Here is a 24110-nt window from a genome sequence, read left to right as displayed (position 1 = left end):
TGAGTTAGTTTTCCTTCCCATGTAACGAATGATGTAGGTTTGCTTCTTTGCAGAGGAGGCAAGGAGTGAAGTTGGGAGACAGGAAAATGAATGCAGTAGTCTGCAGTAGTCTGCAGAATGCCTGAACTTTGTGGATGTTTCTACAAAAGAGGTAGTTTGCAGAGCAATTGGATTCCCCATGTGCAGTATTTCTAGGCATGATGCAGAGATGCCCCTGAGCTCCTGCTCCTCTGATTTCTTCTAGTGCCCAGACACTTGGAACTCGCTCAGGAGCTGCTGCCTTTTGCAGTGACAGAGCTGAGCTTCCTTACCCGGTGAATATCCCCAGTGCTTCTTCAGCTCGGCTCTGGAGAAATGTAGAAAACCCTTTCTATTCTCCTCTCAATTCCTGGGAAGTTCCTGATGTGTCTCCCATAGCACGTGAGCCCAGGAACAGGGGCAGGTGTGTAGATGGTCATGACAGGAGGCAGCTGCTTACAGACTCCAGAGGCTGGGGGAACAACTGTGACAAACAGGTAAATTCGTGTCACCTTGCCAGCTGCAGGGGCTGTCTGGGAGCAATGGGTTGGGACATTATCTAAAACACACCTCCAGTGGAAGCTGCACTTCCTGCACATGTCCCCTTCTCTGTCTTCCCCAGTGTGTCACTTCTTTACCTGTGACTTCCTTCTTGGGGGGAGAGTTACTGAAATTCCCCCAAATCACCCAAAATGCACCCAAAGAACCCAAAATAACACCAAACCCCCCAAGCAGCAGTCCAAAATCTAAAATAACCGAAACCACTACAAAATGACTTAAAAGTACCCCATAATTGCAACAGTATACCCCAAACGATCCCAAACTAACCTAGAATAATTCCCCATGGGATGCCCGAATACCCCCAAAAGACACCAAAGATTGTGAAAAATCCCACCAAAACCAAAACATCCCTAAATAACTCTAAAAATAGCCAACCACCCCAAACCCACAATCCCTCCCAAAATAAAGTAAAATAACTAAAACCACCCCAAAATAACACAAATGCCCTAATCACCCCCAAAAACACTACCCTAAAACAAAAAAAATTGCTGCAAATAACCTGCAATAAAGCACCCTGAAAAAAAAATCTCCCCATATTTGCCTCAAAATCCCAAAAATATCCTGTAATCCCCAAATGGGCCCCAGTATCCCAGGTTGCCCTGAAATAAGTTCAAATCTATTATATTTACCCCAAATTCCATATTTTTTTCATAAAAATCCTAAAATTTCCTTCAAAATCCTCCCAAACACCTCAAATTGCCCCAAACTGCCCCAATATATCCCAAATTTGCCCCCAAGTAGCTCAAATTCCCTCCATATCCCCCAGTTTTCCCCAAATAGCCTGAATTCGTCAATCCACCAATTCCCCAAATAGCCCAAAATTCCACAAAATTTGCCCAAAAGGTCTAGATTTTCCACAAATAATTACCAGATCACTGACATTGACCCCCAATTCCCGTTTGCCCAAAATCCACCAAATGATACCACAAGTTCCCAGTTTTACCAAACTTTCCTCAAATCCCCTAAATTTACTTCAAATCCCCCCAGAATTCTGAAAAACTGCTCCCAAATCCTCCAGGTCCCTCTATTTCCCTCCAACTGGCCCAAAATGCCCCAGATTTTCCCTCAAATCCCTCAAAATCCCAAAATTATCCCAAATGCACCAATTTTTCCTTGAATTGCCCAAATTAATCCCAAAATCCAGACTGCCCCCAAATTGCTACAAATTTCGCTCCAAATCCCCTATATTGCCTGAAAACAGCCACATTTCTTCGGAGTCTGCAAATTTTTTGCAGACTTGCCAAAATGTCCAAAAACTTTGTAAATTTTCCCCAGATCTCTTCACATTCCCCAGAATTTCCCAAATGCTTCCAAAATCCCTCAAATCTTCCCCAAATCTCCAAATGTGCCCCAAAATTCCTTCAGTTCTCTCCAAACCTCTCAAATTTTCCCTAAATCACCCTAAAATTCACCAATCCAAACCTCCAAATTTCTCTCAGTTTAAAATCCTTCCAATTGCTCTAAACCAGCAGACTCCCCAGATTTACCCCTCTCATTGTTTCTCATCAGGACCCCCCAAATTTGCATAAAAATCACTCAAATCCCCCTCTACTCCTCCAAATTTGCTCCATTTGCCCCAAATATTCCCGTGAATTGCTTAGATTCCTCTAAATCCCCCAGATTTCTCCAGAATCACCCAAATTAATTTCTAAATCCCACCAAATTCTCCGAATCACCCTCAAACCCCCTAAATTCACCCCCATCTCATCCACCATCACCCCTAAGTTGTTCTCTATCCAACCTGTATTTGTGCATTTGACCCATGTGCAGGACTTTGCACGTGGCCTGGTTGGATTTCATGCAGTTTGCACGAGCCCACCTCTCAAGCCTGTCAAGGTGCCTCTGGATGGCCTCCCTTCCCTTCAGCATGTTGACCTGACCACACACTTTGGTGTCATCAGCAAACTTGCCAAGGGTGCACTCAATCACAGAATCACAGAATCTTCGGGGTTGGAAGGGACCTTGAAAGATCATCCAGTCCATCCCCCCCGCCAGAGGAGGATCACCCAGAGCACGTCACACAGGAACACATCCAGGCAGGTTTTGAATGTCTCCAGTGAAGGAGACTCCACAACCTCTCTGGGCAGCCTGTTCCAGTGTTCTGTCACTCTCACAGTATAGAAGTTTTTTCTGATATTTACGTGGAACCTCCTGTGCTCCAGTTTGCACCCATTGCCCTTTGTCCTGTCACTGGATGTCACTGAAAAAAGCCTGGCTCCATCGTCCCAACACTTGCCCTTAACATATTTGTAAACACTGGTGAGGTCACCCCTCAGTCTCCTCTTCTCCAAGCTAAAGAGACCCAGCTCCCTCAGCCTTTCCTCATAAGGGAGATGTTCCACTCCCTTACTCATCTTTGTGGCTCTGTGCTGGACTCTTTCAAGCACTTCCCTGTCCTTCTTGAACTGAGGGGCCCAGAATTTGGCACAATATTCCAGGTATGGCCTCACCAAGGCAAAATAGAGGGGAAGGAGAACCTCTCTTGACCGACTAACCACACCCTTTCTAATGCACCCCAGGATGCCATTGGCCTTCTTGGCTACAAGGGCACATTGCTGGGTCATGGTCATCCTCCTGTCCACCAGGACCCCAAGGTTCCTTTCTCCTACACTGCTCTCCAGCAGGTCAGCCCCCAACCTGTACTGGTACGTGGGGTTGTTCTTCCCCAGATGCAAGACTCTACACTTGCCTTGTTGAATTTAATCAAGTTTCTCCCTGCCCAACTCTCCAGCCTGTCCAGGTCTCACTGAATGGCAGCACAGCCTTCTGGTGTGTCAGCCACTCCTCCCAGTTTAGTGTCAATCCCACTGTCCATGTGGCCAACAAAGATACTAAACTGCACCAGTCCCAGTACTGGCCCTTGGGGAACACTACTCACCACAGGTATCAATCTGGACAGTGAGCTGTTGATGATCACTCTTTGAGTGTGACCATCCAGCCAGTTCCTTATCCAACAAGTGGTCCATCCATCAAATATTTATTGCTCCAGTTTCGATACCAGGGTGTGGTGCAGGACAGTGTTGAACGCTTTGCTCTGGTCCAGGTAGATGACACCTGTTGCTCTTCCTTTGTTCACTGATGCCGTGACCCCATTGTAGAAGGCCACCAAATTCATAAGGCAGGATTTGTCCTTGGGGAAGCCATATTGACTCTCACCAATCACCCTTTGTTTTCCATGTGCCTTAGCAGTGCCTTCAGGAGGCTCTACTTCATGATCTTGCTGGGTACTGAGGAGATACTGACTCATCAGTAGTTCCCTGGGTCTTATTTTTTTCCCTTCTGGAAAATTAGAGTTATCTTTCCCCTTTTCCAGTCAGTGGGTATTTCTCCAGGCTGTGAAGACTTTTGAAATACAATGGACAGAGGCTTTGCAACTTCATTGGCCAGTTCCTTTAAGAGCCCTGGATGAATTCCGTCAGGTCCCATGGACTTGTGCACCTTCAGGTCCATCAGATGGTCACAAACCTGCTCTTCTTCTACACTGGGAAGATTTTCCTTTTCCCAGTCGATGCCTTTGCCTTCTCTAGCTTGGATGATGTGACCAGAAGCCTTGTTGGTGAAGACTGAGGCAAGGTAGTCACTGAGTACCTCAGCCTTCTTTATGTCCTGTATGGCCAGGTCTTGAGTTTCCTTCTGAACTGGAGCCACATTTTCCCTCATCAACCTCTTATTGCTAACATACCTGTAGATACTTTTCTTGTTCTTTCACTGGAAGGATTCATGAGAACACTGCCTGTGGTCCCAAAACCTTCAACTGCAGCTCCCAGTGCTCTAGTCTTTCCTAATAGTCCAGACATAGAATTAACAATCCTTTCACTGAAATGGAAACTTCATCCTGGTGACATCCTTAAGGTTTTCTAGTTGTTAGTGATCTCAGCAGCCTATTTTGCAGTTCACTTACATCTATTTGTGCATTTATGTACATGCATGCTTACACGCACCACAATGGAGTTTTAGAATGGTATCATGTAAAACAAGAGGAATAGCAATTATTCATTTTCAAGGTAATACTGACAAAAGGATATTTAGTTGTTTTATGTTGGAAGATAGAATAAAATGTCCACTGCTTTGTCAAATATATGTTTCTCCTCTTTTTGCATTCAGCCTGCATCAGCACATACCCAGTTTTGCTGCCCTGGGAAAATCCTCACTGAAAGATACTACAGAAATGCATGAAGGCATAGAATGCCAAGATGCTGGAAGGTGTCCTGTGTGCCCTGGCAGCCCAATGAGCCAACTGTGTCCTAGGCTGTCTCAGGCGCAGCAGAGCTAGCTGGGTGAGGGAGGTGATTGTTGCCACTCTACATCACACTCGTGTGGCGCCACTGCAAGTCCTGTGTGAAGTTTTAGGTGCTTCAGTGTAATAAAGACATAAAAAGTGTGTGGGGGGAAAGGAGCATAGCAGAGGGGGAGGTGCTGACCTGTCTCTGGTGACCAGCAATAGGAGCAGAGGAAATGGAACGAAGCTGTGTCAGGGAAAGTTTAGACTGGACATTAGGAAGAGGTTCTTCAGGGAGTGGGTGGCCAGTCTCTGGAACAGGCTCCCCAGAGAAGGGGCCATGGCACCAAGACTGTCAGAGAGTTCGAGGTGCATCTGGATGACAGTCATATGGTAGTTTTTAGGTAATTCTGTGAGGAGTAGGGAGTGTAACCTGATGATCTTTATGAATCAGTTCCAACTTCAGATATTCTATGCCTCCATGTCAATTAAAAAGAAAAACCCTTGTTTTAAGACCTCACAACATGCTGCAGGATCTTGCTGTGTTTTTTATTAAATAATTTATTTACACATTACCTATATTGCCTATGCTGCCACTGCATGCCTCTGTGGAGAAAGAGCCTTCAAGGATAATTCCAGTAGGGATGGATTCCAATGTTCCCCACTCCCTCTGTTCCCTCAGACAATGCTACACCATTGAAGTCAGCTATTTCAGTACCCTGTAACAGCAGCTGTCCTTCTATCCAAATATTCCTGGCCTGCTTTTGTATATATTGCTTAACATGAAGGATTTTTTGCTGCACCCCATCATTTCCCTACAAATTTAAGTTAATTTTGTAGTATCTCTTAACATACCATTTCTTAAGAGTTGCAAGAGTATGTTTATTAATACAAACATTTTTGGTCTGGGAAATTCATGACAATTTTCACGTAAAGAGGTAATCTGTAACAGAGCCATCCCACAATAACAAAACCAGAATGTTAGGCGAGTATAGATTTCTTAAATAGCACAGGTACAAACACAGTTAAAGAGCACAACATTAAAAAGCTGAAGTTTCAAGAACAATTGTATAGTAGGCAACCAAAATTCAACAGACAGGCACATTATTTCACAGACTTGTCTCCTAAAGGTAGCTTCTTAAATGTTTTCCCAGGAAGGGGTTGTCCTATTGTTAAGTGCTGTAAATCCTGAATAATCTCTTGGACTGTCTTACAGAGGAACCTGCAGTGGATCAAATGATAAAACCTGTGACTAAGGCCGTGATCAAGGCCGTGAAGATATGTACTGGAAATCCACCAGAAGTGTACCTACACAAGTGTACAACTAAGGATATGAGAAACAAGTTTTGCTGGAAGTAACATAGTATTTCAGACAGTTCAGTTAGATGGAGCAAAAAAAGTTAGAGCTCTTGGTGACAAAATCCTCCACACCTGGCACAGATGAGGGAGAAAGGTATCACATGATGAAGAGCCTCTGTGCCAGAAAAGCATCCCCTTTTTTTTCCCCATGCTTTCTATTTTCTTAGTCTAATGAAAAATGTATCTTGAACACAGACCATCTTGACTTCATCTTAATTCTACACCGAAGTGTAGCATTTGCAGTAATTAGAAATAGCCCTCCCCTTTTGACCTGAGTATCTTGGATCTGGCTAGCAGTTCTAAAATACTATTTTTCCTTTTCACATTCACCACAGTTATTCTTTTAAATCCACTTCATAACTAACTTCACAAATAAGACTTGACTTTACATTTGTAATTTAGAATATAGTATTTCAGTTGGAAGGACATATAACAATCATCCAGACTAACTGCCTGACTGCTACAGAGCTAACCAAAAGTTCAGGTTCAAAAGTTAAGGGCACTGTCTAGACACCTCTTGAACACTGACAGGATTGGGGCATCAACCACCTCTCTAGGAAGCCAGTTTCTGCTGCTCAATCTGTTCTCTGCACCTAAGTTTCTCTCCCACTCTTCAATAGTATTTTTTTAAATAATTAGATTTTTCAGTACACTTTAGAGTAAGAAAGTACTGGAGTATTCCCATAATTGAAATGTAAAAGTAATGTAAAGGTTTTTGTATAAGTTCAAGCCATTTTACAAGCTACAAGATACTCACCAGTGAAGCATGACATCTATATGGCAGTTAAAGATTCTACCCCTCAAAAAGTCACCTAGTTTTAGGTTAAAAACCAGTAAGAGCCATAAAACAGCTAGGCTTCAAATAGGAAGTGGAAAAAAGCTGATGGAACATAAGGGAAATGCTATTTCCTTACCAGCACATTTGACCAGGGTTAGTATTACCCAATGTTAACTAATAAGCTTCTGAAAAGCACCACAGAACGTCACAGTTCTAAGGGCTTCTCTGCTGACAAAAAGCATGGTCAGGAAACAGAATCACTGTGCTGAAACACAGAAACGTGGTTGTGGTGGGTATTGGAGTTGGCAGTCATTGCTTACACCAATTTCTAACATTTCCATATTGATGCTAAGCACCGAGATCGTTTGACTTCTTGGTGATCTATTTTGATCTGAGCTACATCAGAAGGACTTCCTGCAAAGATCCTGTGCACTATATACTTCAGAAAAGCAGTCAAATGACAAACAGTATAAAAAGTTTTATTTGCTCTGTATCTTGCAACAAATCAAGTTTAATTAATCCCCATTATTTTCTCAGTTATAGTCTGTCACAAAATAGGAACACAAGAATATTTTTTTTTTCTGCTTACACTGTCTCTCCCAAGTGCTAAGAAAAACAATTACAGCAAATTAAGAACAAACCTACAGCATTCCTTTACTTTAGCTGGTTCTGACACGGAGGCATACTTTTTTATTTGAGAGTCAACTCCAAGAGACTTAGCTAACTGCACAGCATTTGTATCATCGCTGATTAGTGTCCCAAGAGCCACTAGCAGTCTAAAAATGGCTTCAAGATCTTGAACAACTTCCATAACTGTGCTGATTACTGATAAACATTGAGCTTTGCCCTCAATGTTGTTGACTTTATGTAAACATACAGCATAGTTCAATGTCAGTGTGGCAAGCGCAATGTGGATGTTCTTATTACTGCCCGATTTCATTTCTATTGCTTGTGTCATTATTTCATCTCTCTGTTCCATCATGAGCTTTTGGCCTGCCTGGCTGACAAAACAATTGCAAAGAGCTCTGAGTGCCAGCAGCTGGTTTGCTTGCTTTCCTTTAGGGTTCAGAAATTTAAGGAGAAGGATGATAAGTTGTACATGATCCTTTTCACTGCAGAAGTTCTCATTTACAATAGGATGCTTGACAGACAATCTAAGAATGTCTAGAGCTGGAAAGACAATATCTAAGAAACAAAACAAAAACATTTTAGTGTTAGTATTGAATTATGTGCAAATGGGCTTGTGAGTTTCTTTCAGATACTGACATTCTTAAACCTCTAGCTTTCAGAACTGACAGGAACAGTTTAATGCAGAAAAAGAAGCACAAGTTACTTGAAATTCACAACGACAACTACTGACAAACACTTCAATAATGACCTACATAAGTTAGAACAAACACAGTGCTTTGCAAATAATCTTTAAATCTTTCCTAAAAGCTCCAATTTATAACACTGAAGGAAAAGCAGAAAATATGGTAACTAAACCAAAAAAGGTCTCTGAAAGCTTCTCAATGACTAAACAATCCTACAGAGGCAGCATCTTCCTTTGTCCTCATTCCATATCTTACAGCTACAAAACTGCTGCAGAAAGAAAAAAAAACTTAAAAAATCAACTACCTTCTCAGACAGGATTTGCAAATAAAAGAAAAAACAAAAACAAGTCCTCAACTAATCAGCTGGAAAAAATTCTAAGAACAATAGTTTGTTCAGTAGTTACCCCTGCTGCCCCAAATTTCAACTGTATCTGGCTCCTTGGGTCTATTATCAGTATCCCATGCTTAGAACAAAATCAAAGCTGAACCTAGTTACTGAGCAGTTTTTCCTGCAGATATGAAGAATCTAGGGAATCAACGCTTTGTACAATACAAAGTCTGAAAGGTATGAAGATGCCAGCCATCACCAGCTTCCAGCTCTGCAAAACATTTTATGATTAAGTGATGCTGACATGAATTTTTAATACCAAAATATTCATCCCGTTAATAAATCTTCAGGTACAATTTCAACAAAGCATTTCATTTTTACTGCATGTTTAAATATTTGTAAGTGCAATGTATCAATTTTTTCCAGAACATGCAGTACCAACCAAAATAGCCCTTCCGATCCGTAAGTGCTGACAATGACACATTATCAAATGAAATTGTATCACCTTCACTTGCATTCATTGGGGATGTTGTTTCAGTAGTGCAGTTCTGACCAAATAACCTAGCTTTGTAACTTCTGTCATATTAAACAGGACTTTTGGGATTTTTAAAAATAACTGATCTCTAGAGTTTCATCTCTCATTTGGAAACAGTACTCCAACCTCACACTTCTCTGCTCTACTTCCAAAGCTTCAGCTTTATGTTTACTGTTGTGCCAACAACAAAACCTGACTATTTTGCAATTCATGCCACTGCCCCTGCTACTGATCAGTGCTATTAGCATCTGTTTGTCATCTTCTGGTTTCTACTTGGGTTTACACATGCTTTGGCACAGACTCTGTGCAACAGCCATCATAGTAAGACTTGTGGTTCATGGGGAAGTATTGATTAGATGACAGTACAAAAAGTTATCCCAAGTGTCTACCTTCTGGCCAGTTAACGGCTCTCCATAAAGTCTGTATTTGCTGGGCTGTAGGTGTTTCTGCAGAGGTGTTGCATGTTGCAGACAATAACTTTTCTAGGATTATCAAGTCATCTTCTGTAAGCTTATGTTCTTCACTGGCATTGCCATTAAGTTCCTTTAATTTGCCTGTAAGACGAACAGAAGAGGAATGGCTTTCTGATATTAGAACTTAACAAATCTGTATCTTCAACGAAATACTGCAAAAGCACTTTATAAACAAGTTACAACTACTTTAGTTGTTTTGAGAGGGTTTAGATTTTTAAACATTACTCTTCCCTTTTTCCAATTTAATAATATTTCTAATTTTAAGTGTTTAATCATCACAGTATTGCTATTACTAAGTAGTCCTATAACGCTGTAACAGGAAAATTCAGAATTCCCATCTTAGCCTACATGCACGCAAATATGCAGAAAAGACTCACAACACCATTAGTTTTCTTAACTGAAACATGAGTGCCTTTTTCTGTTAGCAGGTAGTAGAAACAATAAAGAAACTATATATTCTTAGTGAGATCCATGTTTTTCGATCTACTTAGTTAAGTGCCATAAGCATAATATGATTGTGCCATGTCCTATATTCAAATTTTTGTGTAATTTAAGAATCAAAGTATTGTAAATACTGTGTTATTGTACAGCATTTTGCTTAAAATGGATCTAGCATTAAGCACCTGCCAATCATTGTTCTTCCAAAATTGATGAGGACTGTTATCAATTAACACATAAGCAGGTGGCACTGCATCAGTACACCCTTATGAGTTCTATAGTATGCAAAAAAAAAAAAACCAACAAAAAACCCAACTGTTGGCATCTAATAAAAAAACAAGCTCTGAGGTCACCAGCACAAAAAAGACCTGTTGGAGCAGTTCCATAACTTGGGGTTATTCAGCCTGGAGAAGAGAACGCTCTGGGGAAACCTTACTGCAGCTGTTTTAATATATAAACAGGACTTAGAAAGAAAGCTGGGAACAGACTTTTTATCAAAACGTATAGTGACAGGACAAGGGATAGTGGTTTAAAGTGAAGAAACTCTGGCACAGGCTGCCCAGAGAAGTTGTGAATGCCCTATCCCTAGAATTGTTTGAGGTCAGGTTTGCTTTCAGCAAGCTGACCTAGTGAAAGATGTCCTTGCCCACATCAGAGGGGTTGGACGAGGTGATACTAAAAGGTCCCTTCCAACCCAAACCATTACATGATTCCACGACTATATGGCCAGGAGCTTGCCCTCTTCAAGAAGCTGTGTAAAGGTTAAAGGTGTAACTCCTTCTAAAAAGCAGAAATCTCTTACTTTAAGTTTCCTCATCAGACTACCTAGACAACTACAACATTTTCAAGCTCTTTATATAAAAGGGAATGAAGAAAGCAAGAGAATTTCAATTTGGACATCTTCAATGCAGGTACATTGTGAATATAAACTAGTTTTACAAAACCTATAAAGGTATTAAGGCACTCTACAGAAACACACTGAAATAAACTGCTGACAAGTAGGGTAGAGACCGTGGAACTGTTACAGAAATTACAGAATAACAGAATAGGAATGAAACCTTGGAAAACAGAGTGAACAAATAAGCCAATAATAACATTTACCAAAAATGTGTATAAATACTAAATATTGTACACTATTTTCTTTTTATGTTATGCAGAGTGTTCTCCTTAAGTACAGAAGTGACTATTGCAACCTGTGAAACTGCAGAATGCTTTACTTTAGAACTTCATAGATTACTCTGAGTGCCTATCTGGTGAACTCAAAACTGTCATGAGTAAAGTCAGAAAGAGACTGCGTATGACCTGCATACCCAGCAGCTAGGCAAGTAGTAGTAAAGTATTCAGAAGTACCAGCTTGATAAAAAAAGACACTGAACAAGAGTGGACATAAGTCAAGGGGAAAATAATTGGATATCCTGCATTAGGTAGAAGTCTTGTGAAATTTACTCATTCTCCTAAGCCTTCAAATACATGCACCTTTCAAGTAATCAATGCATTTTTAAAAGGTCAAGGCCCACAAACATTAGGAAAGCCATGGCAAATCACCTGTTTTTTTGAAAAGATCAAAATGAAGTTACTTCAAACACATGAAAAAATAAAACCATCCTTGAAATTAAAACACTGACCCAGTATCTGCGTAGGATTGGCCTGGTCAAAGGTGACAGCATCCTTCTTTGGAAAATAAATATTTTCAGCTTTCGCTGCAGCTGACTGGTAGGCACCCATTCCTACATAAAAGATGTTAAAAAAGTTCAACAGTGTACTGAGGTGTCTGGCACAGAACAATATCCTACCAAAACATCTTTCCTGCTGGACATTACTCAGAAAAATGTATTTTTAAAAAAATAAAGTGCTTATGCAAATACCTGTAATTCCTTAGTTATTTTTACATTCAAAAGTTAAAGCTTAAAGCAGTACCTTCACAATCTGTTCTCTCCCAAGGTAAAAATTTACTATAAAAGTGTAAATTATTAACAGTAATTTCTGAATTACATTACATTTTCATCAGAGAAGACAGTGATAGGACAAGGGTAATGGTCTTAAACTGAGAGAGGAGATTTAGGTTAGATATTAGGAAGAAATTCTTCATTATAAGGGTGGTGAAAAACTGGAATGGGTTGCCCAGGGAGGTTGCTGATGCCCCATCCCTGGAGGTGTTTAAGGCAGGTTGGATGAGGTTTTGTGCAACCTGGTCTAGTGGTAGGGTTCCCTGCTCATGGCAGTGGGGTTGGAACCTGATGATCTTTAAGGTCCCTTCCAACTTTAATGATTCTGTGATTCTATGATTCATTAACCGAATGCACAGTCATTCATAGGAACAGGTATTGCAGTTAAAACATGAAAATAGCAAGGGTCATTTTGGAACAAAGATCCATCCCGCCCCTGAAATCTTATCTTTTCATTACTTCCATAATAAAAAGGCAAAGTTTTTACAGAATCCCAGAATCACTTAGGTTGGAAAACACCTTTAAGGTTATTGAGTCCAATCATTAACCCTACTCTACCGAGTTCAGCACTAAGCCATGTTCCCAAGTGCCACATCTAGATGACTTTTAAACACATACAGGGATGATGACTCAACCACCTCCCTGGGCAGCTTGCGCCAATGTCTGACAACTCTTTCAAACACTTTATATACTTGACTTATTAGAATTACAGAAGAGTTACATGTCCAATATTGTGTAATTTCCATTAACTACATATATCAGTTTCTTCAAACAACAACTTAACTAGTAGTAAACTAAAAATCCTCTCAAAACCAAATTAGTATCATATATTTTTAAGCTTCTGTGCGTGATTCCTGGGTGTAAAGGAAGGCTGTTATCCCTATTTTCTGAAAAATTTCCAGAGTATAAGCAGCTTCAACATGCTCATTATCTTTAAGTATATATTTGCATCAATATAGAATCGATGTCAAAGGAAAAACCAAACCAAATTACCAGGGATGCTCTTCATTAGCAGGCATAATCCCTTACCTGTATAGGGATCAACCCCACCCACTGGAGCTACTGCATTTGATGCTGAACCAGGAACATAGCGACCAGCACCTAAACAGAGACATCAGGCTTTTTAAACACCACAACAGGTAAAGAAGTAATGTATACCTGTATTTAGTTATTAGTTTTCAAACATCACTATTAGAGGTGTTATTTTGCACTAAAGAAACTAATAAGAGGTCTTTAAGACTTCCTGAAATTTAAGAATTGAATCTATGCACCTGTGAGGATGGTGGTGATGATGGCATTCAGAAGCTAAGTGATCCACAGCTGGGAGACATTCTGGCATGGTCTCTGGCACCTGCTGGTCCAAAGGCCCTCAGCACAGCAAATACCTTATTCATGGCAAACTCCAGGGGGAGAGAACAGCTGCCCAGTCCCCACCTCTCTCTGTGCCTGGGTCCAGCAGTAGCCTCTCCTATGGGAGACGGACTCTGCTTGCGGCACTGAGCTCAAGTGATGGAGCTGTAGGGTCTTTGCATCTGCAGAGACCATAGCCTGAGCCACACAAAGCAAGGGAGGAGGAGAGAGCGCTGGTGACCACAGGATAACAGGAATGGAGAAAGTCAAGATGGAGAAGGCTGAAAGTTAAGGCTTCTGGCAACAGCATGAAGACTTCTGTTCCACATGTACTGCAGAACAGGCACAATACCCTAGCACTGCTGAGGACAAACACTCATGAAGGGCGGCATCAGAGCCTGCTGAGACTGCACCTCACATCTGCAAAACCTGGAAAAGGCAAATAGGAACGATGGGAGGCTTCCACCTGACACATATGGAGGCATCCACCTACTGACATGACCTGGTGTCATGGGTGGGGATTTGTGTCTGCGGGAGGCCAGGATGCTGCAAAGAGACTGCCAAGGCTTGCTTGGCCTTCAGACTGTTACCCTGTTGTTCCTCTACATGGGCATCAGTGATATCTCCAAGGAAGTCCTGGAGAGTATCCAGAGTGATTAGAGAGCTTTGGTGGCAAGTGCGAAGGGCCCTGGGTATGTTTCTGTAACGCTGCCAGCAAAGCACTTGAGTAGAAATAGACTCACCAAGAGGGTCAGCAACTGCATGGCTCTTTTTTCAGGCAGGACTTTGGCATCAATGACCATCAATGACCACAGGACCCTCTTTGAGGAGCAAGAGCTACTAATCAGGGATGGAATAAGCCTGATAAAGCAGGGCTGGAATGTCTTTGTGAACAAGCTTGCTAGACTAGTGAGGAAGACCTTAAATTAGCACTGCCAAGGAGGGTTAGAATCTAAGATTTATGGTGGAAAGTACCAATAAAAGTCATGTAATAAGAATAAAGGAATAGTAAAGTAAAAAATAAAACTACTTCTATGAACATAGCCATTCCCGTGTTGGCCTGCATATGAGAGTCTGACAAAGTATAAGGTTTAAGACCTTAAGCATAAGACATTACTCCTCTGCTGTAGGGGGCAGAATGACATGATGCAGACCACACAGTGGAGGGCTGTCCTCAACAGATCTGAACATGCTTTGACAGTGGCAGAGCCCACCTTGGCAGTCTGTCCCACACTGCTGCCCCAAATGGAGAACTGCAAGGAACACTGGTCCGGAGCCCAACACTGAATGCCACTGAACACAATAAAATACGCATCTTAAATACGAGCCAAGACAGATTACAGATGTTACAGCACCTGTAAACGGATCTGCCGCAGGTATTGTACTCGATCCAGATGATGACCCTGGAACATAACGTCCAGCACCTGGTGAAACAGTAAAAAACGCCATGACTACTACACACAGCTCAACGTTTGTTACTAAAATGTCAATAGTTTTCAGACAAAAGCAGGTCCAAAATTAAGCCAAACATATAACACATCTTATTGTTTATTGTCAGATTATAAGATCTATTAGCCTATTCATACAGAAGTCCCCTTCACAAGTTTTCATATTTTTCTTGTCAGATCTATCTGTGCCTTGCCCTCAATCATTTGAGGACCTGATAGTCCTTTACAAAAAGCTGAGGAGCTATGACTCTGAAGTCTGCCTGAGCAGACAGTAAAGTGGACTGAAAACTGGCTGATAAGCCATGCCCAGAGGGTGGTGATCTGTGGCACAACATCTAGTTGGAGGTCAGTCACTGATGGTGTATCCCAGGCATCAGTACGGCATCCAGCCCTGTTTGACATCTTCATTAATGATCAAGAAGATGGCCTAGGGTGCACCCTCAAAAAGTTTGTTGATAACAGAAAACTGGAAGCAGTGACTGATGTCACAATTTAAAATTTTTACCTGTAAATGGATCTGAAAATTGACTACTTGAACTCAACAGTGTTTGCCCCTTAGTGTTGTCCATAATAAAGTTGGCCACCTGATCCAGAAACATAGGATTTAGATCATTCTTTTGCAGGAAGTTATATGCAGTCAGCCACGGATCATCAGTGATGTTATAGGGCAGTTTGTAGGAAGGCCCGGTCTCATTTACATCAATAGTGAAAACATAGTCATACTCCTTTAAGCAGAATAAAAAGTAAAAATAAATTAGAAGTTTGTTTGTAATATTTACATACAGACGTATCAAATAGATTAATCATGGCCCTGGGCTAAGCCTAAAAACTTCAATACTGCTACAAGCAGATTGTATCAGTAATACTCTTCTACACAGCCTGAAAGTAAAAAATTCTGAAACCATAACCTGTGTTTTCCAGAATTCTCTGTCTCAAGAAGAGGAGACTAGAACAACAAAGCATGATAACTTGGTGATGGTGTATTAAAAAATAGCAGATGTATCAGGTAAATCTCATGGACAGCTCTGGCTGCCTACAAAGCTACAGGGCAACCAGATGCCTCAAAAAAACTTCAGTCTTAAAAGCCTATCTCTAATACTAGAAGACAATTAATTCCTAAGATTTCTTTAACCCATGTGAGAGAAAAAATTAGTATCTCAAAAGGCACTCCTTCTGTGGTGGCACTAGACAGAAACTTTTCTGTGTATATTTCAGTAACAGAAACATTTTTCAGATTATCTGTCCCTAGGTTCAGAAGTTACTACAGAAAAGAGGTACAGAAAGACTGGCAACTAATACTGTAGGTAACCCTCACATTATAACAGCAAAGTTCACTTCCTTTGGAATGGAAGTAAAAACTGACTTTTCAAGGTATTAGCAATAAATACTAGACAATTTGATCTCTCTCTACTAAGAGTTCACCTTTCTCCAAAATAATTGGTTTGCTTGCTTTACAAAACATACTTCAAAACGAATAAATCCAGTGGTACTTAAACTTTCTTCTACCTTTGAGTTTTAATCAAAGAAGAAAAAACAGTACCAACAAATATTTACTTTCTAAATTATATTTTATCTAAGAAAAGACTGAAATAATTTTAACGGAAATTTAAACATTTTACTTAATAAGGAATAAAAAACAAACTTAAGTTTGCATATACCTTTCCTTCAAATAAAACCTTTCCAGATGTTTGTTGTGTGGCTCCAGAAGAACCAACAACATCACCAATCTTTATCCATCTTCCTTCACTAACGCTCCACTGATATGCTTCCACTTTCCCATTATCTTTAATGAGCCGTGTCTGTCCATCTCTTGTTCCTGTAAACAGGAGTGTTTAGGAGAGAAAAAAAGCTTTCAAATAGCGCTTAAATAGTCCACCAACATTTAAAGTCACAGCAAAGGAAGTAACTAGATACTACATGTCACAACCAAAATAGCAGAAATCTCGACAACAGCATTTTACACTTACAATAATGGTGTTTGCTAAAAGCCCAAGTGGCAAAAACAATCCTCAAATTGAATATTTCAAAAGTTTACCATTTTCCAAGGAAGGTGACAAGAAAGGTGATATTCTCCCATGGTCTAACAAGATGGGAAGCTTTATACAATTCAAAGATTTACACCACTTGCTAATCGGAGCCAAGAGCTGAGGTCACTGGTTACTTTGTCATGGGAAAAAGTATCTGCTTAAAACTAATCTTAACTCCATTGTATTCTCAGTAATCTCCCAAACACCTGGAAAGCGTGAACTGAGTCAATCAAGACAAACTATTTCTCAAGCCAAAAGCTAAAGCAGAAAATTTGCATCTACTTTTCTTTCAGTAAAGTAATTACACATTCAGTAGTCCTTATGCAAATTACATAACTGTCTCATGAACTACTGGCACAGCTGGCATAACAGATACAAAACTTCTTTAACATGCTGTAGGATCCTAAATTCCACCTTTTCCTAAACTATCTCATATCTCATTTTTTACCATTTTAGTCTACAAAAAAACCCCCACAAGTATTTAAACTACAGTTTCATCTCCAAAAGAATTAAAAAAAAGATAGTAAAGCAGAAATAATCTGATTTCTTCAGCAACTCTATTGAAAGTGATCCAAACTTCAATTTTGGAAACCATAGAAAGTTTCCATACCTCAGAACCAAGATTTGGAGGCATCTCTAATGTGACGAAAGTACAGTAACTTACCAGGATCCTTAAGATGTTCTCTTCCAGGAAGGTCATCAGCATTAATATCTCCTAAGTCACCAGTTTTAGGATCAATGGATGCTTGGGAAAGCTCATTTTCAAAAGCTTGAATCTCCTCAGCACTTGCTGTACGTTCCAGAGATTCTGTAAACACTCTTATAATTCCATCACTGAATGGAGAGAAAGCATTCAAACAGAAATACTTCCAAATGTCAAAATGATCACATATCTTCTAATTGTGACTTCTACGTCATCAGGAGCTATAATTATTTTTAACAACCTCTCCCAATTATTTCTATAAAAGGAATTCACTCTCATACTAAAATCACCTGGAGAATAACTTAAGCAGGTAACCCTGTCTGTAGGATAATTTTAAAATCACTGTAGGATATGCTTGTCAAAAGGGTTCTTTATACAGTACTTGTAAATCCATTATTAGTCTATTAATTGTCTATCACGTTTCTGAAAAACTCACTCCACATCTGCTATTCACATAACAAATTAGTGACTTTTGGATTAAGTATACCACTTGTTTAAATTGAATCCACATACACACTGATGGCTGTACTTTGAGTGGTACGAAGTGATGCTTGCCATTTTATCAAGGGTTTGCAAAGTAGATCTAAAACTACAGTGAGAGTAAAACCAGATACCTTGCGCCAACTACGATGTCACCATTGTCTAACACACAGCAGCACCATACAGACTGAGCTGGGAGTCTGATTGTTTGAGCACATTCCCCTTTTCTCCAGATTCTTAGAGATCTATCCTCTCCGGTAGTTACAAAATCTGGGAAAAAAAAATAATTATATATTTATATATATGAACTTTTCAGGTGTATTTTTAGCGTACCATGATACAACTGCAAGAAGAGAGTTAAAAGAAAGCCACCACATAGTTGTCTTCTCAAAAAAAAGTAAAAAAAAAAAAAATCAAGAGCATAAATAGCAGACTAAGCAGCCATACAAGGGAATGAAATTCTGTTCAAGACAAGCGAAATATGCCTTCTTTCTTTGAAGAGTTCAAATTAAGAACTTTGAACAATTTTGCAACCATCACTGTTTTAGCCCTATGCTATCCTTGCACAGTTTCACATTTGTTTCACATTCAGGTTTTTGCAAGGTAGGCCTGTTTTTTCAGGAAACATACATAAAGCACTCTCAAAAGTCTGTGAACTCCTCAGTGAGGAACTGTAAGGCATAAGAGATTTATGACATACAAATCCACTACTATACATGCACTTCACCTGTTGAAGAAATGCTCAAGTGTCCCACACACCACACAAAGGTCACTGACTTGGAATTTCTTCTGCAACTCTTTTCAGAACTACCTCTGAACCTCTAACTCTGAAAACAAATGCAATTAAGCCCCACACATAAAATTATTAACCTGAACTATTTGTAATACACTTTGAAAACTTTCTGTGGAAGTACCTAAATTTACATAATCTCGAACTGGTAAGCCACACACTACCATTTTAGTACTCTGCAACAGTGCTGAAACACAGACAGAAACCTACATTATAATTTTGCCTATTACTTTGCAGAAGTTTCACTGAGGCCTTACAATCAGGCTTAACCCAGGATCTTGCATCTCATCTGCTTCCCGAGCAGTTCTGCCAGAGGTGTGATCTGGAGTCAGTATGTTTTTAAATTATTTATGCTAAAGAAGTATATGAAATACTACCTGTGATCTTTCATTATGGCAGCCCCACAGAACTACAGTACGCCTACTTTGTCATTTCATTTTGGAAGTAATAGTCACTAAAATAATCTTACCTTTACAGTGAGGGAAGACAGAGATGCTGTATATGTAATTTGTATGTCCATAATACACCTGCAGACACTCGCCAGAGATCTGCCATCTTCTAACACTAGCATCATTAGCACAGGAAAGGAATTCCATTTCACTGAGAATAGCTAAACCTCTCACACAGTCTTCATGTCCTTTATAAAAGAAAGGAAGACATTTAATGCACCTTTTCCCCCTCCTAGCAGCAGATACCAATTATATTTAGCTCACATCTAAATTCTGGCGATCAATCTTCATTATGGGAGCAGTATAATAAAAAAATAAATTTGTTCACTATTCTCTGAAAAAAATCAATTTTTAAAAGTTATGGGATTTCTGGGCATATGGCTAGAAAGATTTTAAAAATCCTGCCTAGAAAAATGTTCACTTCATCTATAGTTTTGGGGGGTTTTGTTCTATTTTTAAAAGACCACATGACCTTGATGAAATTACCAACTGCACCAACATTTACCAGTGAATGTTCTTTCACATCTGCCTGCCTTCCACAGTTTAATAGTTTTGTCAGCTGAACCAGTCAACATTAATCCCTGTTCAGGCAGTATTTTCACTGCCCATATTGCAGCTGTGTGACCCTGAAAAAAAAAACAACACAACATTGTTAGATTTACAGAATCAAATTCAGAGTACCTATGTTAAATTAATGTAGAGGAACTCCATACCTGTAATGTCATCATACATCTGTCATTCAACCAGACCTTGGCTGTTGTATCCCATGATCCACTTAACAATGTTCCAAATTTTCCAGATGAAAGGCTGCAAACTGGAATGAATGTTCAAATCAGCACTGACATATTTCCTGCATCGCCAGCAATTTAAACAGATTTAATTAAGAAGATTTAGTTGGCATTAGTAGCATATTTAGTGTTGAGGAGCTGGGGAAGAATTAAGTGGAATTGTGACTCCACAGTGGGAAATAGACAGTCTTCTACCTTTGTTGCTTGTCACGTCCTACTTTTTCCCCACTTCAAAAAATGTAATATTGCATTAATCGTAAAATCTGTTTAAATGTTTTAAATTACTGTAAAAAATACTAAAACTATTTTTTGTAATGGAGTCTCTAACTTCCCTAGAACACCTAACCCCTTTTCACAACTCTGGGTGGAGCATGTCACATGTTATTAAACCTACTTATCCATCCCAGGTTTCTGATAAAGTACACTAGCTCTTCTATGTCTTCTTACATAGTGACATTGATTTCTTTTTTTCTCACAGAAAGCCCAGATGTTTACAATTCAACAATAGATTTAGGTGCTGCTTAGCAGTCCAGGGTGTTTTCAAACTAGTCTCTGCATCCTTTAACACAGATTAAAAAAGCCTCAAAACCTTAAAGATTTGAAATGCTTATTTTTGACACCGTATAATTACATTATTAGACTTTCAAAGGTCTATTAAATACTATGTCAGCTACAAACAGAAAAACTTAGAAATTACTGAAAATTTTTATTATTATATTCTTTTTATTATAGAACTGAAGAAAAGGTACACAAGTTTGCTTTAGTATGTCACATGTTGCACTGACCTGACTAAAGAGAGATGAAATTTCTGCAATGAGCTTTTAGTCTTCACTATGTATTTAAAGCACCCATTAATAATAGATCACCATCTGGGTAACAAAATGGGCAGTGAAAGTTTGTTTATTTAGGAAGCTCACTTTTTCTACTTCTATCAACGTTGACATAACAATTAAGCTGAATACAGTAAGAATTAACTGCTTCTTAAAAATGCAACTCTTGGCAAAAGCGTAATAATTTTGTGAACTGCCGAGTATTCACACATACAGTAAAAGCTCAAGCATCCACCAATGTCAGTTTGGAAGTCCTTGCAATGAGCTGTCACAGTATGAACTGAGATTATAAAATCCTATTTGCAGAGGCCATAATTAATTATTTTGCTACAATAAATACCAAAGGAAAAAAAAAAATCACAAAATTAATTGCCTTTGTAACAAATCATGTTAACTTTTATAAAACAAACTCCAAAATAAAATTACTACATACCTGTGTTCTTATGACCTTTAAGGACATAAAGAGGAGCTTGGTTGTCAATGGTGAAAATGCAAATATTATGATCATTGCCACCAGTTGCAATCAGCCCACGAGGATAGAGTTCACTTGGAGGTATGATGCACACACAAGATACAAAATTTGAGTGGCCACTCATACAGTGCATTTCAGTAAAACCCCTGTTAAGACTAAACATATATGGTAATCAGTTCAGAGTCATGACAGACACAGCACGTATCAGAGGCGCTGAATTGCAACTCTCAAACTAATAGCTGTGCTTGCATTGTGCTGAATACATACTATGGATAACCCAGAAATACTAAAAAACTTCAGGCAAAAAGAATATCTCAGCATTACAACCTGGCAAGCAGTATTTAAAGTTTTCAGCTTGTTTTTCAGTAATGGTAGGCCTGGAAGCACTTAGGTTTGGGTCTCCTTCACTGACAAACACTAGGCCAAATTTGATTAGAAGCTGCAGTTTGCCTTTAGGAAACAGTTTGCCTTTTGCTGTCTCCAGACTCCCATATGTACCCCAAAACACTAAAATAACTGAGCACATAAATGAAGAAAGCTTATTTCCTGCCAAATCTATCCACTGGCTCTTAATCAGAAGCACTGTAGAATTTTAATAGCTAAATAAATTATAACTGATTCAACCAGCACCCGTATTTCTTCACCATGATCCAACCTCAACACAGCACTAACTGGAAAAAGCTACTTATTCCCACACAATAAGCACATGGGTTGTAGTCATGTTTTGTCTGCTTTGGGGGCTTACTTCCTTGCTATTTTTGGGGTCCAGCCCCTTCAGAAAACGTATCACACTGTCATCCTTCATACTCTAACACCTGGGAAGCTTGGAATACGTAGGGAAATCATTACACTCTGCTAAATTCTACCTTGTCTTCTCTGCTGAAGGTAAAGAGAACAAATCAAGGTTCTACCTCTGTAGAATTTAAATAACAAAAATAACATACAGAAGTATGCTTACCCACTGAATTCTGCCTAGTGTAATCCCAGAGCCTTCAAAGCAGCGAGAAATAATTATCAATGACTCTGCATAAGTTACTCATAAAGCCCTAAAAAATTGCTAGAATTAAACTTCCTTTCCTGCAATAAACTTCTCTGCAATTAACAAGTTCTTCCCCTGGTGATGAGAGAGTTAACAGGACACGCTTAACGAGGTTAGTCTTTGTCCTGGTTTGAGTCAGGACAGAACTAATTTTCATTTAGTAATTTTACTTCCCAGTTAAGTCTCTTCTAAATAACTGCACCTTCTGAAATTAACATGCTTTTCAGTCAGTGTCTGCTGCTAGGACTGATAACACTTGATGTTTATAGTTATTGCTATGGAACAGTGTGCAGAGAGGCTCTTGTTGATACTTCATCACAGAAAATAGTGCTGCACTTCCCGGCCGTAACCCCCCCCACCCCACCCCCCCACGCCTTCTTATTGTTTAAGTTTTCTGTGTACTTTCGGGTTCATACTCTATTTTATGTTCAAATAAATCTACGCAGCAACAGCAGGAACAGAGGTTTTTAAAAAATACTCAAAGACCACCACCTTACTGTCAAAAATGCAGTATTGATAGAATTACCTTGGTACTGAACACCAAGAAGTAGAAACAACATTAATGTCACCTGGAAAAAAGATCCCTAGGTTTACAGACATTATCAGCATCCATCCTGGATGGATGAATAAAGCTAATTTTCTTTTTAGTAGCTGCAATAGCTCAGGTTTGTGGGGTTTTTTATTTACTATGGAATGGCCCTTGTTTGAGCTACATAACATAACAGGGATTTGGTGTGAGAAAAGCATCAACAGTGCACTGTTTTCTGTTGTTGCTGAGAAATCAAGGACTTTTCCCATTCCTGTGTTTACTGGTTGCAGGTGCACAAGAAGCTGAGAGGGAGCACAGCCAGAGCAAGGGGTGCAAATTGGACAATGCAATATTCCATATCATGCACCATCATGCCCAGCGTACAGTTGAGGGTTGGCCGGGAAGTACACTCTCTTCCTGGACTGCAGTTTCATTTGTTTCTCTCCTCTGGCGTCAGGCAGTGGGTGGTGAACTGCTGCAGTGTGCATCATCACTTGTGCCTATATTCTATTACTATGATTATTACTATTTTATTTCAAATAAAATGATTTAATTTTGTTTTAACCTCACCCTACGAGTGCTTCTTCTACCTTTGCGTTTCCGATTTTCTTCCACGCCCCGGAGGGCGGGGGAGTGTAAGCGAGCAGCTCCGTAGTATTTAGCGGCCTACGGGGTTAAAACCACGACGGCGACTACAAGGCACGCCAGAATTGCGACCTGCAGCTAACTGCTGGAGCGAACACAACCTGCCCCCAAAGCAGGTGCGCAAGCGGTGATGCCGCAGCTGTTCGCGACCTCATCAAAACAGATTCCCAGCGCCACGCAGGAGCCCGCCCCTCCCCAGGCCCCCGCGGCTCGGCCGGTAGACCCAAGGAAGGCCACGGATGCTCCTCCGCGCCCTTCCTCCCGGAGTGCAGCCGAGCGGCCTCCCAGGCCCGCCCAGCGCCTGCAGCTCTGCCCACGAGGGCCGCGGCGCCGCACTCACCCGTCGGGGGCCCAGAGCCGCGCAGTTCGGTCCCGAGAGACGGACACGAAACCCCCCTGAGGGAAGAGGCCGCGGGCCAGGCCTCGGACGTCCTGCCCGTGCCCCACCAGGGAGCAGCGCAGCCGGTACGCGCCGCTCTCGCCCGCCATGGCGGGAGCCGCCGAGCTGGCCTGACACAGCAACTACCCCCACGGCCGCCGCTGCCGGAAGCCGCCAAGCACCGCGCCGGAAGAGGTGTCACTGGGCACGACG

The 24110-nt window shown here is 40.4% G+C and overlaps 1 protein-coding gene across 1 annotated transcript; it reads right to left on the bottom strand.

The window, feature by feature from the left end:
* Positions 1–7398: 7398 nt before the first annotated feature.
* On the bottom strand, positions 7399–24053 carry PLAA (phospholipase A2 activating protein). The gene is made up of 14 exons (XM_051643697.1): positions 23859–24053; positions 21267–21460; positions 19929–20029; positions 19721–19841; positions 19236–19403; positions 18111–18246; positions 17458–17627; positions 16425–16582; positions 15272–15491; positions 14674–14742; positions 12998–13069; positions 11648–11749; positions 9501–9665; positions 7399–8120 (listed from the first exon to the last, which is right to left on the bottom strand). The coding sequence occupies exons 1-14, from the start codon at positions 24005–24007 to the stop codon at positions 7555–7557; spliced, it is 2391 nt and encodes a 796-aa protein (XP_051499657.1). The 5' UTR covers positions 24008–24053; the 3' UTR covers positions 7399–7554.
* Between the last annotated feature and the right edge of the window lie 57 nt (positions 24054–24110).

Source organism: Apus apus, chromosome Z (assembly GCF_020740795.1).
Source record: "Apus apus isolate bApuApu2 chromosome Z, bApuApu2.pri.cur, whole genome shotgun sequence".
NCBI lineage: Eukaryota > Metazoa > Chordata > Aves > Apodiformes > Apodidae > Apus > Apus apus.
This window is presented reverse-complemented; position numbering and strand designations above follow the sequence as displayed.

Excerpts from the sequence above, each read along its gene's own strand:
- PLAA (XM_051643697.1), bottom strand. The coding sequence starts at position 24,007 with ATGGCGGGCGAGAGCGGCGCGTACCGGCTGCGCTGCTCCCTGGTGGGG. Across the intron at positions 18,247-19,235 it reads TGTCTTCCCTCACTGTAAAG|ATTTTGTAACTACCGGAGAG; the intron begins GTAAGATTATTT and ends TTTTTTTCCCAG. Across the intron at positions 13,070-14,673 it reads TGCGGCAGATCCGTTTACAG|GTGCTGGTCGCTATGTTCCT; the intron begins GTGCTGTAACAT and ends GTCTCTGTTTAG.